The 25,942-nt window shown below is 43.8% G+C and overlaps 2 protein-coding genes and 1 pseudogene across 2 annotated transcripts; all 3 read left to right on the top strand.

The window, feature by feature from the left end:
- Window positions 1-419: 419 nt before the first annotated feature.
- Window positions 420-1,079, top strand: LOC117241355. Its single transcript, XM_033507293.1, has one exon. The coding sequence runs from the start codon at window positions 420-422 to the stop codon at window positions 1,077-1,079; it is 660 nt and encodes a 219-aa protein (XP_033363184.1).
- Window positions 1,080-1,469: 390 nt separating this feature from the next.
- On the top strand, window positions 1,470-1,868 carry LOC117241349. The gene has a single exon (XM_033507290.1). The coding sequence runs from the start codon at window positions 1,470-1,472 to the stop codon at window positions 1,866-1,868; it is 399 nt and encodes a 132-aa protein (XP_033363181.1).
- A 986-nt stretch (window positions 1,869-2,854) lies between these two features.
- On the top strand, window positions 2,855-9,031 carry LOC117241351 (annotated as a pseudogene).
- Window positions 9,032-25,942: the final 16,911 nt, after the last annotated feature.

Raw genomic sequence — 25,942 nt, forward strand, 5'->3', positions numbered from 1 at the left:
ATACATATACCGAGGAATCTCCAACTAGCCGATCCAAGATTCCATAGGCCTGCGCCGATCGAAATATTGTTGAGCGCCGGACCAACGCTAGCATCACTCTGTGTCGGCCAACTTGACATCAGTCAAGCAAACGGGCCCGACTTGCGTCTGCAAAAAACGCGATTCGGATGGGTCATAGGGGGGGGGGGGCAACCTCGCAATCATCAGCACTCGCATTTCACGCCTTCACGACGGCTTTACAGGCGGACCCCGCCCGTTTTTGGGAAATCGACGAAGGACCGCCCACTGCACACATTTCGGAAGCGGAACGACAGTGCGAAGAACACTTTCGAATTCACGTTCAACGCACCAACGAAGGGCGATACATGGTCGCTCTCCCATTCAACGAAACAACTCCTTCGCTTGGATGCTCTAAGACAATGGCGATGAAGCGACTCATTTCCCTCTGTCGTCGATTCCAACGAGACAAACGATTCGAAGCCGACTCTCGCGCCGTGATACAAGAATATGTGGAATTAGGACACATGACGAAGATTACCACGGACAACTGCACGGACGACGGATATTTTCTGCCACATCACGGCGTGATCAGAGAGTCCAGCCAAACAACAAAACTCCGAGTTGTGTTTGACGGATCTGCACCAACCACCACCGGAGTTTCATTAAACGACGTACTTCATACGGGATCGAAACTACAAGATGACTTATTCTTCATCCTTCTAAGATTTCGTTCTCATCAATACGTCATTACAGGCGATGTCGAAAAGATGTATCGACAATTTCTTGTGCGTCCAGAGGATCGAAAATTTCAACAAATTTTGTGGCGCAATTCTGATGGAGAAGTTGACACCTATCAACTTAATACAGTGACATTCGGGCTGTCAGCGGCCCCTTATCTAGCCATTCGGTGCCTCAAACAACTGGCGGACGACGAGGGACATCGGTACCCACGAGCGGCGACGGTCTTACAGCGAGACTTCTACGTCGACGATGTTCTCACAGGAGTTGATAGAAAGGTCGAGGCACGATCATTGAGAACGACCGGGAACTGCTACGAGGACTTTTCGAGCAGGACATAAACGACAAGCTGCTACTAGGCGAATCGCAAACCTTCAAAACTCTGGGTGTGGTGTGGAATTCCTTTGACGATTCGATCCTATATTCCGTAAAAATTAATTCTACCGCCTCTCGAATCACGAAGAGAACAATCAGCTCCGAAATCGCCAAGATCTACGACCCCCCTGGATTATTGGCACCAGTGATCGTTCGAGCTAAGATGCTGCTCCAACGACTCTGGACTTTAAAAATTGATTGGGACGAATCTCTACCGGCTGACGTGCACACGGAATGGAGCAAATATTATGCACAGCTGCCATTATTGAATAACGTGAAGTTTCCACGTAAAACGATAATCACGGCTGCAGCGGAAATTAAATTACACGGGTTCTGTGACGCTAGCGAAAGGGCTTATGGGGCATGCGTTTATCCCGGATGGTCATGTCTGGACACGACTCCTCACTGCAAAATCAAAGGTGGCTCCACTGAAATCACAAACCATTCCAAAGCTGGAACTGAGTGGAGCACTTCTTCTCGCATCATTGGCCACCACAGTCCTTCAAGCTTTACCAAGCAACATTTCTCGGACTGTTTACTGGACGGATTCTACAATCGTACTTCATCGGATCAATACATCACGCCATACGCTGAAAACCTTTGTCGCTAATCGTGTGACAGAAATTCAGCAGAAGACTCACACCTCAGATTGGCGTCACATTCCCACTGCCGATAACCCTACAGATCTCATATCTCGAGGCCAATTACCCGAAGATTTCCTGCGACAAACCATTTGGCAACATGGTCCGGAATGACTCTAACAACCAGAAAGATACTGGCCGACGTGGAACCCAGTACCATTAACTGAAATACCAGAGCAGAAGAAAGCAACATGTCTGGCCGTGACTCCTGCTGACCACAGTCTACTGGAGAGATTTTCTTCTTGGCCCAAGCTGATTAGAATTACCGCTCGTTGCCTCTGATGGAGACAAAAACAGGATCGAGGGAGACCTCTAACCACACATGATTTAACCAACGCGCATAACAAATTGGTCAAACTGTTACAACTCTGTTATCTTTCAGATGAAATCCGCACTCTCCGAACAGATCTAAATTCTGCAGTGAAGGGGAAGCTGCAAAGACTCAACCCATTTCTGGACAAAGACGGGATGTTGCGAGTCGGAGGCCGACTCAGTCACTCACCAATGCCGTTCAGTCAGAAACACCCAATCATTCTACCCAAGTCCTCAGTCACAGCACTCATAATCGAGGATGAACACCTCATCAATCTCCACTCCGGAACTCAAGCTACCTTATACGCCTTAAGAAGATCTTATTGGCCTATCGACGGCCGTAGTCAAGTTTGGAGCACGCTGAAGAAGTGCGTCCGTTGCTGCCGAGCTAATCCAAATCCAGTGGATTACGTAATGGGCGACCTCCCAGCTGCACGGATAACGGAATCTCGACCGTTTACCAACGTCGGAATAGATTATTGCGGACCGTTTTACATCAAAGAACGAAAGGATCGCAACCGACGCAAAATTAAGGTATATGTAGCAATCTTTATATGTCTTGCAGTCAAAGCAGTCCACATCGAGCTGGTCAGCGACCTCACTAGCGAGGCCTTCATTGCTGCTCTGCGAAGATTCATCGCTCGCCGAGGATTCTGTGTGACAATTTACTCCGACAACGGTACCAACTTCCTTGGCGCCAACAATGAATTACGAGAGCTCCGAAATCTCTTGCAATCCGACGATCATAAGGTAAAGGTTCAGTCCTTTTTAGCCGACCGACGGATGGAATGGCTCTTCATTCCTCCCAACTCACCTCACTTCGGAGGGCTATGGGAAGCTGCAGTGAAGTCCTTCAAACGACATTTCAGGCGTGTCGCAGGTAACGAGCTCCTAACATTCGAAAATTTAAATACACTTATCATTAAAATCGAGTCTATCCTCAACTCCCGTCCGCTGACTCCAGTATCATCTGATCCATTACAACACAGGGTGGGGATACATGGGAGGCAGACGTAGAGAGGACGGAGTTGCGAGCGTAATCGAAATCTCCGGAAAACTGGAGAGCCTGGGCAAGGGAGGTAACCAGAGTGGAGGACTAGTGCCTGTGAGCGCAAAACGGGTGTGGATACGGGAAGTCCTGCCTGGACAAGGAGGAGTTAAACCAAACCAACAAGTGTGAGGTTAGGACGGTGGAGCAGCCATATTAGGACGCGTGACAACAGCGCCGCTACACGGGCTACTCGAGGAACTACCCAGACGCAGCCATATTGGCGCGTGCGTCGAAGCGCGTTGCGCGGGCCACTTGAAAGTGACAGCGACTGGCAGAGTGGCAAGTGCTGACCGAGCGACATTTCCCGCCCAACGGGGAAACGGACGCAAACATGGCGAAAGAGAAGGAGGTAGAGGAAAACGCCAGGGGACGGAGGGAAACGGAACTGGCTGCGGAGCCGCCGCACGTTAGCACCAGGAGCATGACGAAGGCGATGCCGCCAAAGGAGGGACCCTCCCGCTTCACGCTGGACAAGGAGGGAATATGGACTGAGGAAACAACAGAGGAGGAGGAAACCCCCGCCAGAGAAGCACCCCGAGCGAAGAGAAAGAAGGCCAACGAATCCCCCGAACTCCCGGCGGACCCGGCTGAAGAAATGAGAACAGCTACAACGGCGGACATAGGAGCCGAACTGACTCGCCGGGCCGCCGAGGTGGCCAGGCTGCCGAGGCACCCCGCGGCCACAAGGGCACGCAGGGGAAAACCCTGAAGGAGGCGGCGAGAACCATCACCGCGGGCGTGACAGGGATAGTGAGGAGAACGGACCCTGTCACCGACGCATTCGCTATTGCTCAAGGACGCATAGCAACACTGGAGGCGGCGGTGGAGGCACTCCGAAAAGAGCTGACCTCGCGCCCCACCGCGGATGAGAGCAGCTACAGGGCGCGTCTCGCTGCAGTCGACCACCATGTAGAGGAGATGAGATCCTTGCTGCACCAACTGGAGGAACAACTGCAGGGAACAGAAGAAGGAAAGGAGGTCGCCCCTGCCGCGAACACGAGAGGGATGGAGCCTGGAACCCCAAGCGCCCCAGCGCCCAAGGGAGGCCGAACGGCTGTCACCGAATAGCAGACCGTCGGAAGGAAAAGAAGAGGAAAGAAGAAGGAGGCAGGGAAGAAGCAGCCGGCGAAGCTGATCCCCGAGACAGGGGTGGATAGCCAGAGGAAAACTCCGGGGAGTGGATTGGAGAACGCACGAAGAGGGGGTGGAAGGGGGCCCCTCCCGCGTGCACCGCGAACGTCAGCGGTAACAATCACCCTGACGGACAAATCGAGCCAATCCTACGCGGTGGTGCTGGCTGCGGCCAAGGACAGTGTCTCCCTGACCGAGCTCGGCATCAACACGATGAGGATGCGGAAGACCATCACCGGAGGTGTCATCTTAGAGGTCCCTGAGGACCAGGGAAGGGGGAAGGCCGCAGCGCTCGCAGCACAGCCGACGCGGGCTCTGGACCCGAACGAGGTCCGCGTGGCGACCCCCTTCCGAGCCGCGGAGGCATGGGTGTCCCTGATAGACATAGCGGCCACCAAGGCGGAATTCCAGAACACCCTGGCGAGGGAGAGCGGCTGCAAGCCGGAGGGCATCCGGCTGGGAGAAAGCCGCCTCGCCCGCAACGGACTTGGCACCGTATGGATACGAGGCCCTGCCAGTGCAGTGAGGAAACTGGCCCAGGCTGGAAAGGTCGCCATAGGCTGGTCGACGGCGAAGGTCGAAGCCATCGAACGGAGACCGTTACAGTGCAACAGGTGCCTTGGGATAGGACACACGGGAAAGACCTGCACCGCCAAGGAGGACAAGGGGCACCTGTGCTTCAGATGCGGCGAACCAGAGCACCAGGCGAGAGCATGCACAACTGCGAGCCCTAAATGCCTGCTCTGCGAGGCGCTTGAAGCACCGTCGGTGCACAGGATGGGGGGACCGGCCTGCGCCCCCTTGAAGAAAGGAACGAAAGGAGCCGCCCGCGGATCCACGGCTGCAAGAGGCAGCGAGAAAGGCTCCCCGTCGCAAAGCGACCCTAAGCCCGAGACCAAGGAGGTAGGCACGGAGGAAGCCACAAACAAGGAAAGAACACCAAAGAACTGCGAATGCGCATCCTCCAGACTAACCTGGGAAGGTCAAGGCGAGCACAAGACCTGCTCCACCAAACCATCCGGGAGAGCACGGTCGCCCTAGCGGTGTTGGCGGAACCATACAGAGTTCTGGATGCCCCGGAGGGGGTCGGAGACACGGACGGAATGGTTGCCGTCACCTGGACATCAACGCTCGGGGCGTTCGCCCACGGAGCCCTGCTGGAACGCGGCAACGGTACGCTGCGGTCGAGTGGGCAGGGATGATGGCGGTGGGGGTGTACGTGTCACCTAACAGCGGACGGGCAGCGTTCGAAGAATTCCTAGACGGAGTTGGCGACTGCGTCAGGCGACGACTCCCCCGACAAGTGCTCGTCCTGGGAGACTTCAACGCGCACTCCACGGAATGGGGGAACGCCAGGACCAACGCGCGCGGCCGCACGTTACCAAACTGGGCCGCGGGACTTGGACTTCTGTTAGTGAACTGGGCCTCGACCAGTACCTGCGTGACGTGCAGAGGGAGCTCCGTTGTTGACATAACATGGACCTCCCCCGAGGCATTCAGGCGGATCTCAGGCTGGAGAGTGGCCGAAGGGGTCGAGACGCTGTCGGACCACCTCTACATGTTCATGGTGGTGGACGCACCTGGACCTGGAATGCCGACGACAAACGACGGGCGCGGCCCGCCGAGGGGAAGGCACGCGCGCCCACCACCCAGATGGAAAATAAAGGAGAGGAACGAAGACCTACTCCGGGCGGCTGCTATAGCAACAGCATGGAGCTGGGAGGCCTCGACAACGACGACCGAAGCAGACGTGGAAGAGGAGGCCGAGAACCTCCGCTAAGCCATGACAGCAATCTGCGACGCATCCATGCCACGAGCCACACCAGGCACGGTGCGAAGCAGAGCAGTTTACTGGTGAACCCCGGCATCGCGGAACTGAGGACGAGATGTGTCCGGGCCCGAAGACAGTACCTAAGGGCCCGCCGCTGGCGACGACGCGACGAAGAAGAAGTCTCCTTGTGCTACCGGACGTACCGCGCGCTACGGCGCTCGCTACAAAGGGAAATTAAAAAAGCGAAGGACTGTGCCTGGTCCGAACTGGTCGAAACAGTCCAGTCGGACCCATGGGGGAGGCCATACAGGACGGTGACACAGAAACTACGCGCGAAGGGCCCCCTGACAACGGCGGAAATAGAACCTGCGCTGCTGACGCGGATCACCGGAACGCTCTTTCCCCCACAAGAAAACAGAGCGGCGGAACGGCCACGGTAAACGACACGACCGTTGGAATGGAGGGACGACTGGGAAGTCACGGAGGAGGAGATATGGGAGGCAACCAGAAGAATGACCGCCCGCAACGTGGCACCGGGCCCGGACGGAATCCCTGGCCGGATCTGGGGGGAAGTGATGGGGGTCATGGCCCCCAGACTCCGGCACCTCTTCACAAGATGCCTGAGGGAGGGAGTCTACCCCCGGGCGTGGCGGACAGCGAGGCTGGTCCTGCTCCATAAGGAGGGCCGACCGACGACCTCGCCGTCAGCGTACCGGCCGATGTGCCTACTGGACGAGGTCGGCAAACTACTCGAGAGGGTAGTCGCCGCCCGCTTGGAACGACACATAGCGGGCCAAGTGCCAGGTTTGCACGAAAGCCAGTACGGCTTCCGGAAGGGGCGCTCGACGATTGACGCGGTCAGACGCGTACGAGCGATTGCGGAGGACATGGTCTCCCGGAAAGGCGCGGCGCTGGCGATTTCCCTGGACATCGTCAACGCGTTCAACACCATGCCATGGGACAGGATAGTGACGGCCCTGGAGCACTTCGAGGTTCCCAGCTACCTCGTCCGATTGATCCGAGCCTACCTCGACGACAGGTGGGTGTGTTACACCAGTAAGGAAGGAGAGGAAAAGCGATCCGTCGAGGGTGGCGTCCCGCAGGGCTCGGTGCTGGGCCCCATGCTATGGAACGTTGCGTACGACGAGGTACTACGATGCCCGCTACCTCCAGGCGCGGCCATAGTATGCTATGCGGACGACACCCTAATCCTGGTCGAGGGTCGTGGCTGGCACGAGACGCGGCGCATTGGCGGAATCGCAACGGCCTGTGCGACCCGTGCCGTGAACGAACTGGGCCTGAGAGTCTCCCCTGCGAAGTCGGAGGCCACCTGGTTCTTTGACAGGAAGAGGCGAGGGACACCACCGCCCGGCTTATGCATAAACATAGCAGGTAAAACCGTCCGGGTGGGATCACAGATGAAGTATATGGGACTCACCATCGACAGCGAGTGGACGTTCGAGTCGCACTTCGACTCACTGATCCCGAAGGTGTCAGCGGCTGCCAATGCCCTGTGCGGCCTACTACCGAAAATCGGCGGGGCCGGAGACGTGGTGCGCCGGCTTTACGAGGGCGTCGTTCGGTCACGAGTGATGTACGGGGCCCCAGTATGGGCGGACGACCTGATGGCAAGCCGTCGCAGCATTCTGCTCCTGAGAAGGCTGCACAGAATGACCGCCATCAGAATCATTAGGGGATACCGGACTGTGTCGCACGCGTCGGCGTCCACCCAGCCGCGTCCCCCCCGTGGGAGCTGCGGGCGCTGGCGCTCAAAAAGAGATACACCCGCCGGAGAGAATGGCACCCGGGAGAAGACCCCACCGAGCAGGCGGCTCCAAACGACACAGGAACCGCCGAGGAGGACACATGGAACCTGTGGCGATCCCAACTGATCAACGGGAGAAGTGAACACCGAGGCGCGGATGCGGTCCTACCAAACTGGGAGGCATGGAGGAGCCGCCACGTCCTCCCACTCACATTCAGGATGACACAAGTACTCACCGGACACGGCGTGTTCGGCGAGTTCCTGAAGAGAATAAGGCGAGAGACGACAGACATCTGCCACCACTGCGGAGAGGGCAGGGACACAGCGCAGCACACCCTGGAGCTCTGTCCGGCGTGGGAGCTGCCCCGCTACACCCTGCGGCACGCCATAGGAGAAACGTTGATCCCCTCAGCGATTGTGAAGGAGCGAAGGAGCGAGCGGAAAGGGAGAGAAAGAAAAACTTTCACCCCTGCAGGATAAGACGATGGAGAAGGATGGCAGTCGGACGACCCAGAGCCGCCCCGCTACCTCCCCAACGGACTACGACCAGAAGAAGTGACAGCACTAGGGGCAACGACCTCCCCCTAACGCCTACTCAATAGCCGGCTCGAACAAGAGAACGCGAGAAGGGAATGCAACTGAAGTTAATTCATAAGAGGTTCCTGGAGCACCCCTGTCACGCGCATAAGATGGTCATCGTGGAGTTTTAGTCGGTAGGAGTCCGACACTACTCTGCTGTTACGCGATTATTGCAGCAGCGGAGTGTCCATGAGGATTTCTCCACGTACAAAAAAAAAGTATCATCTGATCCAAACGATCTTCTTGTCCTCACTCCCGGTTACTTTCTCATCGGATATTCTTTAACAAGCTTTCGAGAACGAGATTTCAGGGACACTCCATCCAATCGTCTTTCCAGCTGGCAACTTATTCAAAAGGTCAAACAACATTTCTGGCGCCGCTGGCATCGAGAGTACCTGAATGAGCTAAACATCCGAAACAAATGGAGCAAGGGCAGTCACTTCATACGAGAAGGCACCATCGTCATTCTCCGAGAAGACAACGTTCCCCCAATGCAATAGCCATTGGGCAAAATCATCAAGGTCCATCCAGGCGCAGACGGCATCATACGGACGGCTACCGTTCGAACAGCAACGAGCACCCTGGATCGGAACATCAAGCGGATGGTACCACGACCGAGCAGAACGACACCAGATGACTCCGAAACAATCAACAGCACCGAAGTCTGACCAGAGATCCTCACAACATCATACTATATTACTTGATCGGTACCCTCTCAACGGGGGGAGTATGTTACGCCACGAGGCTCACCACAGGCTGTATTTTCTAACCGTCGCTCGCGGTTCTACAACGTCGCAGGCAGACCACCTTATCTGCCCGCCGGATCATATACAATGTATCGACGAGAGTGTAACGTCAATTCATATCAGAGACCAGGCCACACACCACGGACAGGATGGCACCCAGATGTCTGCATATCCTTGGCGCGCACCCTCAATAGTCTTAAGTGCCCACCAGGGGGCCTTGGCATTTTTATAGTTAAGGTCCTTCGGACCAAGCGAGTATTTCCTGTCTTAAATTTCCCTTTACGTTTATTGTCTACCACGTGTTAGCTTAGAAAGTTGGTTTTCTCCACATCTGGTATGTTCCGTTGGCAACTTTCTCGCGAGGGCGGCTAAAACCCTTCCTGGTCCACCAACCGTCCTATTATCCAATCGGAGATGGTGTCTACTGCCCTCACTTCCTTAACCAAAATTGTCATCAACAAATCCGATAGTCCCGTGTCCTTAGACACACCCACCCCTAGCTTTCCTCAGACACAGTATCGTCAGTAAAACTTCACTTATTCTGTATCCTTAGAATAGTCAACATATCTATGTCGGTCTCTTATAAGTCGCGTACTTAATGTATTGTTGTAACTAAGTCTTACATAACGTGGTTGGAGTGAATTGTGATTTATGTTAATTCAGTGCGTGTTACATTGTGATTGCTGGATTCATAATAAAGGTTGATTAAAACCAAGTAAATAGTTGTGTTACGACTCGACTATATTTTATTTTCACCGACCAACCCAAAAATTACGTGACAAGAGCATAGTTGTCGCCAAGCAGCGAGCTCTAGAAACGTCGATTTTTGACCGTTACGTTTTTCACACAAGAAGAGGCGTACGTGATCATAGGCGCGAGCGGTGGCGTGACTCGTGCATAGTGGGGGTCGTCTTCCAAATGAGACAAAGGAATAATCGAAGGGCGATCAGTTCCTTCTGACGAGTCAAACGTGACAGTTCGACAAATCTGACGAGGAAACGAATTTATCTAGAGAGATCGCAAAGTGGAGTCAAATTTCTGTAATATATACATCATATTATTGAAAAATATATTATTCTATGTTAACCTGTTAATACAGTGTTACATTCATTAAACCACCTCTGTTATCTTAACCGAAACAGGGAACGACTATTTCGCGGCGTCGATTAACATAATCGTAGCGAGGATTTACGCCTCTCGCTGACGCGTTTTTCTAGCGAACACGTCTCACCGCGAACAGTCGTAACAAAGGATGATTATTGTAAACATTGAAAATAATTGGGGAAAATAATAAACTGGTGCAACTTGTTGTATTATGAGCTGCAGGCTTGGTGCTGTGTCTATCTCTTATCACTTTAATACAATGGATGAGACATTTGTATGGCGTTTTTTGATAATGGAAAACGTGTTCGTGCTGTAAGTTTTGCATTCAATAACAGGAAATGGTTCTGCAATTTCAGTGATTCAAAGTACTTGCAGTATAATGATAAGCATAATATAATATAAATTTGCATTTCATCCGGCTACTGACGGAAATACTTGTTTGACAATGGAACAGATCATTGCTAAGAAAGGAAAAAACGAACAGATTGTGTATCTATAATCTATTCCAAATTAAGATCATCGTTTCACGTTTAATATTTTAGATCTGCAGAAGGTAATTCACATTTCATTGTGATGACCGTACACATTGAAGCTATGTCTGACCTTGCTATTTTTTGTTATTTGTGAAAGTATGTAGGATGTATAATAGACAAATATAGGGAGGATACAAATAGTCTTAACTCTTCTGCAGAAGGAGAAAGAAAAATAAAGGGTGATAAGGAAATGGGCATACCATACAAATAATTTCAATATAAAGTCATTTTCAGCATGCTAATGAAAGCATGGTAAGCATGGTAGTGTTCAATTGTTCGAAATATGTAATACCCAAATATGAAATTTGTATTATTTAAGTGTTTCAAAATGTTGGGTATTCCTGGGTGGACACTTATAACTTTTGCTTTGGAAGTTGAAGAAAATTACATTTATGACGTGAATTTTGTAATAAGCCACCTGCTCTATGGGAAAGTCATATTGCGAAAGGAATCTAAACAAGTATGTATTGTTTAAATATTATTGCTTTTATTATACTCACAAAAAAAGAAATAATGTGGTGTTAATACAATGAGTCATAAAATGTTCAAATGCGTTGCGTCAAAATTTTTATGACAATTTTTATATTTATAAAAGCTTTGTCTTGTTTTAATTACATAAGTACATGATAGTTGTAACAAATTTTCGTTCCATCAGTTTTCCGGCAGGTAAAAATCAAAATATACTCGTTGAAGTCAAATGTTTTTCAGATTGAAAATTGCAAATTTAATATAATTGTTTTACGGATTCAACAGTTTTCTCTTAGGTGGAATAATTACTTAAAACATATTACTTGTGCTTTTGATACGCTGAGAACCGAAGAAGATCTCGTTGATGTAAATTTAAGCTGCGAAGGAAAAAGGAATAAGAGCAGACAAACTGCTATTATCTGCATGTAGTACATATTTTAGAGATTTATTTAAGGTAAAGTGAAATTAAGAATTTAATAATTTGTTACTGTTAACATATATTTTGTAAATGATACTTATTCTATTTTACGATAATCCATGTCAGCATCCTGTTGTAATATATAATAATAATGTAAAATTCGATGATTTGGCTGCATTGGTTGATTTTATGTATCAGGGAGAAGTAAATGTAGTTCGAGAACAATTGGCTAGTTATTTAACAACCGCTGAACTGCTTGCTGTTCAGGGCCTTGCCGATGGTATAGGAAAAGATAATGATAGTTTAGTAGAGGTATGTTTTTCAAAATTGTTAAATATGATTAGATATTGTTTATTCGGCCAATCGCGGGGAGACGTTATCGCTAGGAGAGACGTCAACGAGGGTCGTAAGTCCCCGTTACGATTGTAACAATCGACACCACGAATTGATCGATCCCCTGATTTCCGTTGAGATAATAAGGGGTGATTGAGTTTGTATAACACTGTGATTCACAGAATTATAAATTATATATTTCCAACACTTAGATTACACTGACGTAGAGAAATAAATAGTTAACAACATGTCGCACGAAGATGCGATAGATATGTACGCTAGAGCAGGGCTCTTATAATGGAAATTAATGTATTAATGGACTTAGCACTATGATATATTTAGGAGAGAAGATGTATGTTCGACAACACCAAGAACCGACAAAAGATTTGCGTGAAGTATGCGACTCTCGCGCTATGTGTAGACTGCCGCGTTAGGCGTTAGTTTTTAGACTGCCCGTCGCTCTTTTTTTAATACGGAAGAAAAGTTCGGTGTGGGTGTGCCCCTGTGCCTAAAGAACGCGGATTCGTTGGTACCACTTTCGTTAGGAAAAGTGGGGGTAACGAACCGCGGTGTCGATTGGTCATGACCTGCACTACTGCTCGAAGGGATGAGTAGGGAGTCTCCTGCCATCGTGGTGAATAGATGACTGTGTGCGTGAGAAAAACCTAGCTTGTTTTATTACAGGGCTATTCGGATTTTCCTAATGGGTGCATACCCGCTATCTCCGTGTTTTAAGTGCGACTAATAAACCCAAGGACCTCTCTAAAAACCGACTGTGTTTCGAGAATATTTTTCAGCCTTAGGAATTCTTCAAGACAAACGGATTGAAGACATATGGCGAAATAATGCAGGGAAGTGGAAGTTATGGTGGGTCCTTAGGTTTATTGAGGGTCGAAGTGTCGTTACGCAGGTCGGTTGTTGTCCGGTCGCGCGGGCTGGCGTGCAGATGTTTTAGGCGGCGTAACAGATATTTTCTGCTTAAATTAAGGCAATACAATTGTATCACGTTAAGCTGTGTTTCGGGATGACATTTTTATATGGCGCAATTTTATTTGATACTAGTGCTTCAAAAAAATAATTAAAAGTCAACAGATCTTGTTCATATATTTGATTGGAATGTAATTTAATATATTATTTTTACAAGATTTATGTTCCATATACATATACATTTATTTAGTTACTATTCTCTGCTTATTTCATACGAATTTCATAGTCTACAGCCTACTTTATCTATTATGTGTGTAACTTAAAATCATTGGAATAATTATTCTTGCATCAACGTTAATGTACGTGCCAAATAATACGTGCAGTACACCTTCATACGCTATTGATTATTTCCTGTAAATGAAGAATTTTAATATAATGTACAAAATATATAAAATTTAGCATTAAAATTGTCGCACATATATTTAAAAATTAATTGGATTAAAGAATTTTTCAAAATTTCTGAGAATGTAAGGCCAACGTAAGATTTTACACGGAACTAGTTTCCATTTTCGCGCGTAAGACTACGTCATAAAGACAGAGGAGGGGTATAGACAGCGGACTTCAGACGCGCAGCGTAGACTTCCCTTAGTCATCTTACGACTGTGCTGTGAGGAGGGTGTTTTGCTCGGTGGTTTCAAATCCTTTGTGTGCAGTTGTGTGAATCTCTTCTGTATTGTTCTACAACAAACAGGAGCCGGATACAGGTTGGTATACTTTTTACTTACTCAATAATTAGGTGAAATAATTGAGAAAGCATGGCGAGGACAAAGAAGGGACTTTCGAAAACTAACGCCGACAAGCCAGAAACTGAACGGTTACTAACTTGGATTGACGAAGTTCGCCGCAAAAGATCAAAGTGTCGCCGAAAGCGCAGACGCGATTTACGGATTGAAGCAATGCTGACGTGCGCTCTTTCCAAAGCTAAAAATGATTTACGCATCCGGCGATTATCAGCAGCTTCAAAATGGCAGAAATTTAAAAAACAATGCTTGAAGAAGAAGGTATATTATACAAATTATGAGCTCTACAATGGTGAGGACACGGAAAATTCGGGATCGTCTCAACAGAATCCCCGGGAGGAGCCATCGTGTCCTGAATTGGGCAGTTTAGACGATGTCGTGCCTAAGTTGGCAGAAATAAAAGTAACGTTACAACGCTGAAGTAGCGGGAAAAATGCAAGCGATCAGGTTTGGAAGACCTAACTGTGACAAGAGGATTTCTCGCAACGTTTTATCTACCTAATGCGTAGAGATTTCAACAACTATATGGAATCTCGAGCGATTACGGAGCACCGTGTATTACGTCGGTGCTGCAAGAATAGAAATTGCATTACTATCTTGATGTATATATGGATATTTTCTGTTTGCAGTCTCACCGTTCGAGATGGCATTGGGACAAGCGGAGGGAGTTGGTGTTCGCAACGATGCTGAAGCGTACTGCACGCTCGGGGACCCCATGTTCTCCAGTCTGTGCGCCTTTCGTTGGCTTAGTTTATATATTATATTGTATGCATTGGTTTGGTAATATACGTAATAATGAGCGTTCGAAGTATGTTCGAAGAGTGTTTGATCCGATATTTTTTAATTTCAGAAATATATACTTTGCATGTCTTATAGTTTAAAGAAAATTTGTATAGTACATTTTAGCTTGTAGATTTAGTAGTATCGTTTCTAATATTCGCTCCATTATTCTGTACGTCAAGATTTTGTATATTTGCTGAATGTTGATTAACAGTTTTGTAGACTTTAAGAAATGAAATGAAATTAATAAAATTTGGAAAATGTTTACAATTTTTCTACAATCTTCTAGTTCATATTAATGGCAAAAGTGCTTTTCTGCCCCGCATACTACACATAACAGAATTCTGTCGCAGGCAAGAGACCCGTACATGTACCCAGGCTGTTGGCCGTCATCGGCAACATTATTTGGCCTGTCTGTGTATGAGATAAGGAGCGACAAGAGAGGATTGGTACGGCATAAGGAAGGAGGGAAATGTGTTTCTTTTTAGAAAATCGTGCATGAAGTTTTCTGGCTGACGAATGGGTTGCACCATGATCAAGTTGTACATAAACGTCTCATCTCTCCGCGCTTCCGTATCTTGAACATCCAAACATCAACTAATTCGAAAATCGTCTGACGCGCGATACTCATAGGCTTATTGTGACCAACTACAGCTAATTGTAGCAAATCTTATTTGGAGGGCTCTAATACCTTTCGTACGTTATCTGGGCAAATGTGTTTTCTCATGTCCGCAAAAGTTTTTTCATAGCTTGTACCACCAGGTTGTATGCGAGTTGTCGAAGCACACAAGACAAGCCTCCGGTGAATATCAATAAGGAGAGACAGCGCTAGGGGTAATGGCCCCTCCTAACGCCAATTCAATAGTCAGGAAATATTAGGACTGGCTAGAACTAGAGAACGAGTGAAGGGGGTGCAACTGAAGTTAATTCATTAGAGAATCCTGGAGCACCTCTGTCATACGCGTCGGGCGGTCATCGTGGAGTTTTAGTCGGCAAGAGTCCGACACTACTCTGCTGTTACGCAATTACTGCAACAGCGGAGTGTCCATGAGGATTTCTCCACGTAAAAAAAAAAAAAGAAAAAAAGGTTGTACGTTAGTTACTCTGGCTTATCAATATGCTCTGTTCAAAGTTTACCAAACTGAATACTGTCACAGGCCTCTATCTTCCTTAAAAAGAGCTGTAGGGGATCGAATAATGAGACTACCAATATGTGTACTCGTTAGTTTATTTAAAACAGATCTAGCTATTGTTATTTTCCCACCTAATAAAACTCTGTATCCTACTTCACTATATCCTAATAGAATTCCCATATCTGCCTTCTTGTCCCATTTGGAAACTCTTTTTTGTTCTGGCCTTCTTACAAAAACTTTACTTCCATATAGATGTAGATTTTTAACACTTGGTTTTTTCCCGAAGAATATTTCAAAAGGTGTCTTTCTTTCTATAGTATTCGCTAATATTCGATTTTTCAAGTATGCCGCTGTACAAACTATTTCCGGCCAGTACCTTTTATGTACTTTCGCTTCCGCTAACAAGCAACGCGCCATGTCCATCACTGTTCTATTATACCTTTCCGCTGTCCCGTTTAATTCATGTACGTATGTTGGGCAATTATTTATTCTTATACCTTTATCCCTAGCAAATTTATAAATTCGATTATTTAAATATTCTTTACCATTATCGCATCTTAATATTTTTAACCTCTTGCCCGTTAAATTTTCGGCTTCATTTACGAACTGTACGAAAGAATCAAAGACCTCATCTTTTGATTTTATACAATAGATCCTAGCTATTTTACTATAATCATCGATAAATGAAATGAAATATTTTTCTCCATTGAATCCGGTAGTCTTAAAGGGACCACATACGTCCGTATGAATAATTTCCATTATTTCCTTAGCCTTAGTTCGATTATTTTTGAAAGGTAAGTTATGCATTTTGCTTTCTATACATACCCTACATTTCAAAAATTCCTTTTCAAATTCATTCGGTATGCCAGTCACTAGCTGCTCTTTACCCAAAATCTCTAAATATTTAAAATTTACGTGTCCTAGCATCCTATGCCATCTTTCCTTTTTACTCATACCACTACGTTCGGCGCTGTTTACTAAGTGCTTCTTCCCTTTCAATATATTTTTTATTCTATATGTCCCATTCTCTTTGAACGCTACAGCTGTAAGTTTATTATCCTCATCTATTACTTTCGCAATATTTCCTTTGGAAATAACCGTATTCTTATTGTCTGTTAGTTTACCTAAACTAATCAAATTTGCGGACATTTCTTTCGCGTAAAATACTTTCCTCATATTTATCTCATTTTGTTTTCCGAATGCTTCAAAATAACTTATAACATTCCCAACTTTTGTCGCTTTTCTCGGTCTATTATCGCCTAAATATATATTTACCGGTTCTTTTAGGTCGATAGAGTTATCGAAATAATTTATATTATTAATTATGTGATCGGTACAACCGCTATCTAATAGCCACACTATTTCGTTCTTACTTATTTCATTCGTCTCACTGCTGTTTGCTGCGTGCGCCGTTGCTGTCCATATGCCTGCTCTTGAGTTTCCATGCTCGCCCGTGCCGGTTCTTGATTGACGATGAAAGTTTCCACGTCCTCTGCTCGTATTGCCTTTGTTCCCTCTTCCTCTGTTTCGACCACGTGTTGGCCCATGCCAATAGCCGTTACTGCTTCCCGCTTGGACGCCATTTTGACACTCTCTCGCAAAGTGTCCTAATCTTCCACATCTGAAGCATCCTTCCTTTTTTGCAGAAAAGGCGTTGGTTTGCCTTTCTCCTCGACTGTATTTATTTTTCTTCTCTGCTATCTCTATTTTATTTTTTACATACGCTACCGTTTGATCCTCTTCTTTCAATGCGTCTATTATGTCCGCTATGTAGCTGTATTCTTCGGGTAACGTATTCAGCATGTAATTCAGCTTTTCCCTCTCACTTACGCGTGCGCCCGCACCTTTTAATTCATTGATTAATTTCCCAAAATCGTTAAAGAATGATGCTGAATCACTGTAGTTCTCCAGTCTTATGTTTTCCAATCTCCTTCTGCATACGATCTGCAGTGCCGTCGACTCTTCCAAGTACATTTCATCGAACCTTTTTATTATATCATACGCCGTTTTTCCTTCCCTAACATACTCCAATTGTCTGTTCGATATTGCACTATAAATTATATTAATCGCCTTCAAATCCTTTTTGTCCCAGTCTTCATCGTCTCTTTCGTTCTTCATTCTAGTTGTAACAACCTCGCATTCCTTATATTTGAGAAACATCGTGATTCTTTGCTTCCACATTCCATAATCCTCACCATCGAATATAGGTATCATGATTTCCGATCTCTCCATTTTAATTGATTCTTCTTTTTTTTCTTTTCTTATTCAAGCGTTCCTACGTGCTCGAAGTATATTTTTTCCTCTGAAAGTTTTTTTTTCTTTACTGAGAACTCACTCGCAAGATCGTAACCACGCACTAAATATCTTGCAAAACTAGTAACCACGCTCTGCTACCATGTTAAGGAAATTCGAGGATTTGGGAATACAAATAATTGACTATATTTCCCACACAACAGTTATACATCTATATTCCACTTTGAAGAACGTCTTGCACGCACGCTGGTCGCCAACCGACTATCCTAGATTCTTCTAACATCTTTTTTTTTTATTTATTTCTTGAAATTACAATCAATTCTCGCGTTGAGAATTTTCAGTAATTTTTCTGGCGTGGCGCAGTGACATGGCTGTTTATTTACAATAAGTTAATACTTATTATAGATAGGTATAATTTATAAGTATTATAAGTAAGTGCATATGCTTAATTTGGATAATTAAATGAATCTAACGTTTAGGTCTAGCGGGTAGTGCCTCTTCAGCCTGCGAATCTGGTCCGTCGTATCGAGTAGTCCAGTGATTAGGGGGTTTCGGTGTTTGTTGATTCTTTTGCTATATCTGTCGCTATATTTTGCTATTTCCTCTTTGACGGTGGGTATCTTGAGGTCGCGGTGTATTGTTTCATTGGTTACATACGAAGGTGCGTCAATTAGGGATCCTAGCGTTTTCGATTGAAAGCGTTGGAGTATTTCGATGTTGGAGTTACTTGCTGTTCCCCATAGTTGGATTCCGTAGATCCAGACAGGTTTTATTACGGTCTTGTAGAGGGTAATTTTATTCTGTATATTTAGTTTGGAGCGTCGGCCCGTGAGCCAATAGAGTTTTTTTTAGTTTGTCCTTTAGTTGCTTCCTTTTATCTGAAATGTGTGTCTTCCACGTTAGTCTCCTGTCCAGGATCATGCCCAGGTATCGGACTGTATCCCTGCTAGGAACTGTTGCATTGTTGATGGTGACCTGGGGGCAGGTTTGTTTTCGGAGCGTGAAGATTACATGTGAGGATTTCTTTTCGTTGACTTTGAAGCCCTATTTGTGAAACCACTTTTCCATGGAGTCGAGACTTCGCTGGAGAGTGGATGAGGCTATTATCGGGTCTGCGTGGGAAGCTAATAGCGCTGTGTCGTCTGCAAATGTCGCTATTGTTATATCGTTTGATATAGGTAGGTCGGCAGTGTAGATGGAGTACAGCAGGGGTCCGAGGACACTACCTTGGGGTATGCCGACTTCTATTGGGAATGTTGCGGAAGTGGCGTCTAGGCATTTAACCATGAATTGTCTATTGGTTAGGTAAGATTTTAGGATGGAGTAGTAGGGGTGGGATAGGATCTTTTTAAGTTTGTATAGTAGCCCTTCATGCCATACTTTATCGAATGCCTGTTGGATGTCTAGGAAAACCGCTGAGCAATATTTTTTCTTTTCGAGTGTTTGGCTGATCGTATGAGTTAAGCGGTGAATTTGCTCTACTGTAGAATGATGTTTTCGGAAGCCGAATTGGTGATCTGGGAGTGTTTTCAAGTTCTCTAGGATTGGAAGGAGTCGGTTCGTGAGCATCTTCTCGAATAGTTTGGACAGGGTAGGTAAAAGACTGATTGGGCGATAGGAGCAGGGTTCGTATATCGGTTTACCGGGTTTAGGGATGAGGGTAATCAATGAGATTTTCCAAGCCTTAGGATAGTGTTCCAGGCGAAGGATAGCATTAAAAATCGATGTGATGAGTGCTATCCCTTTTGTGGGAAGTTCCTTGATTGCTCTATTTTCTATTAGGTCGTGTCCTGCTGCTTTCTTGGGGTTTAGGCGACTGATTGTTTCTATAGTCTCTGCAGAGGAGAAGGGTTCGATAGGAGGGGACATTTGGAAGGGGGTGTGCAGGTATTCAGTAACGTCCGCGGCGGTTTGGGGGGAATGGGGTTTGAATACTTTTGACAAGTGTTTTGCAAACAGGTCGGCTTTTTCTATAGGGCTTCGCGCCCATCCACCTTGCGGACGGCGGATAGGTGGGATTATTTGTGGGGGGGGCGTGTGAGTTTCCTGGAGGCCTTCCATAGTGAGTAGTTGGCGTCGGCTGTGGGGGATAAGCTGGCGAGGTATTTATGGAAACAGTCGTTTTTATAGTTTCTTAAGGTTCTGGATAGCTTTCTAGTTGCGTTGTTAAGTTTGCGTTTGTCCTCCGGTGTTCTATGGGTCTGCCATACTCTTCTTAGTCTACGTTTTTCTGCTATTTTTTTAGTATGTATTGGGGATATTCTTGTTTGCTGTTAGATGGCTTTGTCGGTGTGGAGAGGCGGATTGCGTTTATTATGCTCGTGTTTAAGTATTCCGTGGTTGCTTCGATATCTTCCTTTGTTTTTAGTGCGCATTTAACGCAGCGGAAAGTATGGTTGCAGTATTTCTGCGCATGACCGTACCTTTGGCACCTTTTGCACTGCACTATTTCTTTTTTCACGAGCGGTGGTTCGATCTTTACTATCGCGTTCATTAGGCGACTGATGTTGTAGATTTCCTTATTGTTCGGTTTTTGTTTAATGTCTAGGAAGAATAAGGATAACGGGTCTTTCGAGACTCTATGCCTTATATTACTTACGTTGATGACTTCGTGGCCGAGTTTTGAGAGGTCGTATTTGAGTTCGTCTATGTCTGCTGAGTGGTGTATGTTTCGTAGGACCACCCGGAAAGGCCTTTCCTGTTTGAGTTGGTAGGTGTGGAAGTTGGCGTTCAGGGTCCTGAGTGTCTTGGTGAGTTTTCTGTAAGCTTCTGGGTTCGTCGGTAGTATTTTTACTTTGTTGTTGCTTATCTTAAGGTTATATTCCTCCTTGCTGATATCTCTCTCTAGGGACTTGATCATTGTCTGTATGTCAATGACGTCGTCCACTAATATTGGTGGGGGAGGGGGGATTCTCTGTGTGTGTTGGTTTGGTGGCGGTTCTACGATTTCCATGGCGTCGTTTGAGGATTCCAATACGGCGAACCTGTTGTGTGTGTTTATTTGCGTTGCTGTTTCTATTTTCCTTTTCTTTGTAGTGTTAGCGTCGTTAGTGCGGAGAGTTCTGCTACACTTCTGCCACGGGGGGGGGGGGGTAGCACGGGGTAGCCGCGAGTCTGCTCCGGAGAGCCTGGTCGCGGTTGCTGGGCCATCATCGAGCTAGTTAATTCGGAATGATCAACTAGTTGTGAGGCTGTGAGGCTAGTATTCGGATTGGGGTTAGGTGCGTGGGATTTTCTTCTCCCTAAAGGGTAAGGGACACTTAGCTGTGTTCTCTTTCGACGGTTGGGCGACACGTGTTGTTTTCGAACTACGCTGGGCACTAGAGACACGTCTGCACGCTTCGGCACTCCACAGCGAATTGCTTCTAACATCTGGCAACAGTCTTTTGTCTCCACTAAGACCTTGACGCCCTCTAACCCTTACACACACACTCTCATGTACAGTGTAAATGTATCTCTTCCCTAACAATTTCAATTCTTTGAATTTTGTTTGAATTATTGTTAATTACAATCACAATTTCTGATAATATCATGCATTTACATTCATTTTAACGAAACCAATGTTTACTGCTAGAACACGCACATATTCGTACAACGATGTTAAAAATCTGAGCATAATGGAATTGTACGTACAGCAGATACTCACAGGAAAAACCAACGAGGCTAATAATAAAATCAATGAATTAGAAAAAAAGAGCTATAGACAAATATCTTATAATATACCGTGGCATAATCTGCAATTTATTATAAAATAATTGATCCGAGCAGTATCAATTATAAAAGAAGATGGCTGAATATGATAGACACTGTCGAATACTAATCAAATATAAGCATTTAGTTAATCTTTAAGATTTAAGTTAAGATACATCTTTGAGGAATCAATAAGTGTTTCGCTAATAGCCTAATAGATCTCTTGATAGATCAAACGAAGAAATACCTAACCGCGATTACAGCCAATTGGTACATATTATTCGATACATAATTAATATTTGTATCACGTACAGCGATGCAAGTGGTATTGAAGAAAATAGCCATTTTATGTTACAACTATAACGAGTAAATTTACTCGTTTAACTTGAGAGGAATTAAAAATGTACCTGACTTTTAAATAAGCATTAAATAAGAAATTTAAATATCGCAGACGGTGATGTAGGTGTTATTCAAGAAAAGAGAACATTTTATTTTGTAATTAGCACGAGTAAATGAACGAATATCGATAATATAATATAATGATTAATATGAATTTTATCTGGCTGATTATTTAAATACCATAACATATTTCACAGTAACGTCATCGACTGCCGTTAGGCTCTTTTCCCTTTTTGTTCAAACTAATTGATAGTCGAAAACTAGTATCAAGGAGGTGTGAATTTAGTCTTAGTTTGTAGAAACTATTAAAATGATAAAAATGGATACCGTACTAAATCGTCGAAGGCGCCAATTTACGATAAAAATTAAGAAATTGTTCAATTTGATTTTGTTATAATGGAAAACCCGTCCTTTGCTATGTCAAGAGATCGTTAACGTTTGATTGACATCTCGACACCTTGTCAAGATATATAAGGAACGCGGAAGTCGCGCGCGAGCTCTTTCGTCCCTGAAATTCCGGACAGTGAACATCCAAGAAGAATTCAAATATAAGGTAAATAAAAAAAATATCAAATAACAACATTGTAACCAGTAATTTATAACGTCTAAGCCATTAATTTACAATACTTGAGAAATTAATTTATAATATTTAAGCTATTAATATATAACATTTAAGCCATTAATATATAACATATAAGCAATTAATTTATAACGTCTAAACTATTAATTTATAACATTTGTTGAGATATGTATAATTTTCTGTGTTGGACTGGGTTAAGTGTGTAGTAGAGATACTTGTATGTGAATATCAGCGTGTGGATGTATGCGTGTGCGCGGGGTCTCGAAAACAGATGAATGTAAACTGTTCAGTCGGTTAACAGTCGGGTATAGAAGAAAGTGTTGAGACGCGCGCAAGTGTGTATCGATGAATATATAAGAAATCGTCCATGAAATAAATAGATTACTATTTTAATATTAATCCTCAGTATAAATTTAGTGTTCTCATAACATTATTTCGGCTTCAAAGATCCACAATTGTCAAAAACATTTGTGCTATTAATTTATAACATTTAAGCTATTAATTTACAACATCTAAGCCATTAATTTACAACATTTGAACTGTTATTTTATACATTTAAGTTATTAATTTATAACATTTAGGCTATTAATTTACAACATCTTAGCCATTAATTTACAATATTTGAATTATCATTTTATACATTTAAGCCATTAATTTATAACATTTAAACTATTAATTTATAACATTTAAGCCATTAATTTATAACATTTAAGCTATTAATTTTCAACATCTAAGCCAATAATGTACAACATTTAAACTGTTATTTTATAAATTTAAACTATAAATATATAACATTTAAGCTATTCATTTATACCTTCTAAGCCATTAATTTATAACATTTAAGCCATTAATCTAAAACAATTACATCATTAATTCTTAACAGTTATACCAATAATTTATAACAACATTTTCCCATTAATTCAATGTAATTATGCTCTTAATTTATAACAGTTGTACCCTTAATCGGAAGTAACTCTACATTCATTGATTTTAATCAATGCCATAAATTCGTAGTGAGTGAATTAAAGATTTATTTTGCTTTATTTTATTAACGAAATCTATCAAGTCTTTGAAGTGCTATTTCATTTTCATATAGCATTATATTTTAACTCTGAATACAGTATTCAATATCCAATTTCACTATTTCGTATAAAATCTGTGGTAACACAGAGTGTCGATATATGGTATAACGTTATAACGTATTACTTTACATGATATAACTTTATAACGTATTACGTTTTATGGTATGACGTTATAACGTATTACGTTATATGGGACGACGTTATGACGTATTACGTTTTATGATATAACGTTATAACGTATCACATTATATCTTATAACGTTATATCATTATAACGTAATACGTTATATGCTATAACTTTATAACGTAATACGTTATATGGTATGACGTTATAACGTATTACGTTCTATGGTATGACGTTAGAACGTATTACGTTATATGGTATGACGTTATAACGTATTACCTTATATGGGATGACGTTATAACGTATTACGTTATATGGTATGACGTTATAACGTATTACGTTATATGGTATGACGTTAGAACGTAATACGTTATATGGTGTGACGTTATAGCGTATTACGTTGTATGGTATGACGTTATAACGTATTACGTTATATGGGATGACGTTATAACGTATTACGTTATATGGTATGCCGTTATAACGTATTACGTTATATGGTATGACGTTATAACGTATTACGTTATATGGGATGACGTTATAACGTATTACGTTATATGGTATGCCGTTATAACGTATTACGTTATATGGGATGACGTTATAACGTATTACGTTATATGGTATGCCGTTATAACATATTACGTTATATGGCATAACGTTATAACGTATTACGTTACATGGCATAACGTTATAACGTATTACGTTATATGGTATGACGTTATAACGTATTACGTTATATGGGACGACGTTATGACTTATTACGTTATATGGTATAACGTTATAACGTATCACGTTATATTTTATAACGTTATAACGTCATACGTTATATGCTATAACTTTATAACGTATTACGTTATATGGTATGACGCTATAACGTATTACGTTATATGAGATGACGTTATAATGTATTACGTTATATGGGATGACGTTATAACGTATTACGTTATATGGTATGCCGTTATAACGTATTACGTTATATGGTATGACGTTATAACGTAATACATCATATGGTATGAAATTATAACGTATTACGATATAGGGTATGACGTTATAACGTATTACGTTATATGGGATGACGTTATAACGTATTACGTTATATGGTATGCCGTTATAACGTATTACGTTATATGGTATGACGTTGTAACGTATTACATCATATGGTATGAAATTATAACGTATTACGATATAGGGTATGACGTTATAACGTATTACGTTATATGGTATGACGTTAGAACGTATTACGTTATATGGGATGACGTTATAACGTATTACGTTATATTTTCTAACGTTATAACGTAATACGTTGTATGCTATGACGTTATAACGTATAACGTTATATGCTATAACTTTATAACGTAATACGTTATATGGTATGACGTTATAACGTATTACGTTGTATGGTATGACGTTATAACGTATTACGTTATATGGGATGACGTTATAACGTATTACGTTATAAGGTATGCCGTTATAACGTATTACGTTATATGGTATGACGTTATAACGTAATACATCATATGGTATGAAATTATAACGTATTACGATATAGGGTATGACGTTATAACGTATTACGTTATATGGTATGACGTTAGAACGTATTACGTTATATGGGATGACGTTATAACGTATTACGTTATATTTTCTATCGTTATAACGTAATACGTTATATGGTATGAAGTTATAACGTATTAGGTTATATGGGACGACGTTATGACATATTACGTTATATGGTATAACGTTATAACGTATTACGTTATATGGGACGACGTTATAACGTATTACGTTATATGGTATGACGTTATAACGTATTACGTTATATGGGACGACGTTATAACGTATTACGTTATATGGTATGACGTTATAACGTATTACGTTATATGGGATGACGATATAACGTATTACGTTATATGGGATGACGTTATAACGTATTACCTTATATGGTATGCCGTTATAACGTATTACGAAATCGCCAAGGTTGAACCTAACTATTTTAGCTTTGTTTTCGTCGAACCTATCCTTATCGTATTTGGCGCTTGCTTCTATATTCTTTATCGCCTGCTGTCTTACATGGGAGATATTTACTCCTCTTTCTTCGATATTGTCGGGTAGGGATAAGCCGTAGGGTCTCGCTGTTTTACCGATTAGTAGTTCCAACGGGCTTGACTTAGTCACGCGGTTGGTGGTACAATTTAAGGCCAGTTGTATTTCCCCGA

This window comes from Bombus vosnesenskii, unplaced genomic scaffold, assembly GCF_011952255.1.
Source record: "Bombus vosnesenskii isolate JDL3184/JDL3185 unplaced genomic scaffold, Bvos_JDL3184-5_v1.1 scf7180000015740, whole genome shotgun sequence".
NCBI classification, from domain to species: domain Eukaryota; kingdom Metazoa; phylum Arthropoda; class Insecta; order Hymenoptera; family Apidae; genus Bombus; species Bombus vosnesenskii.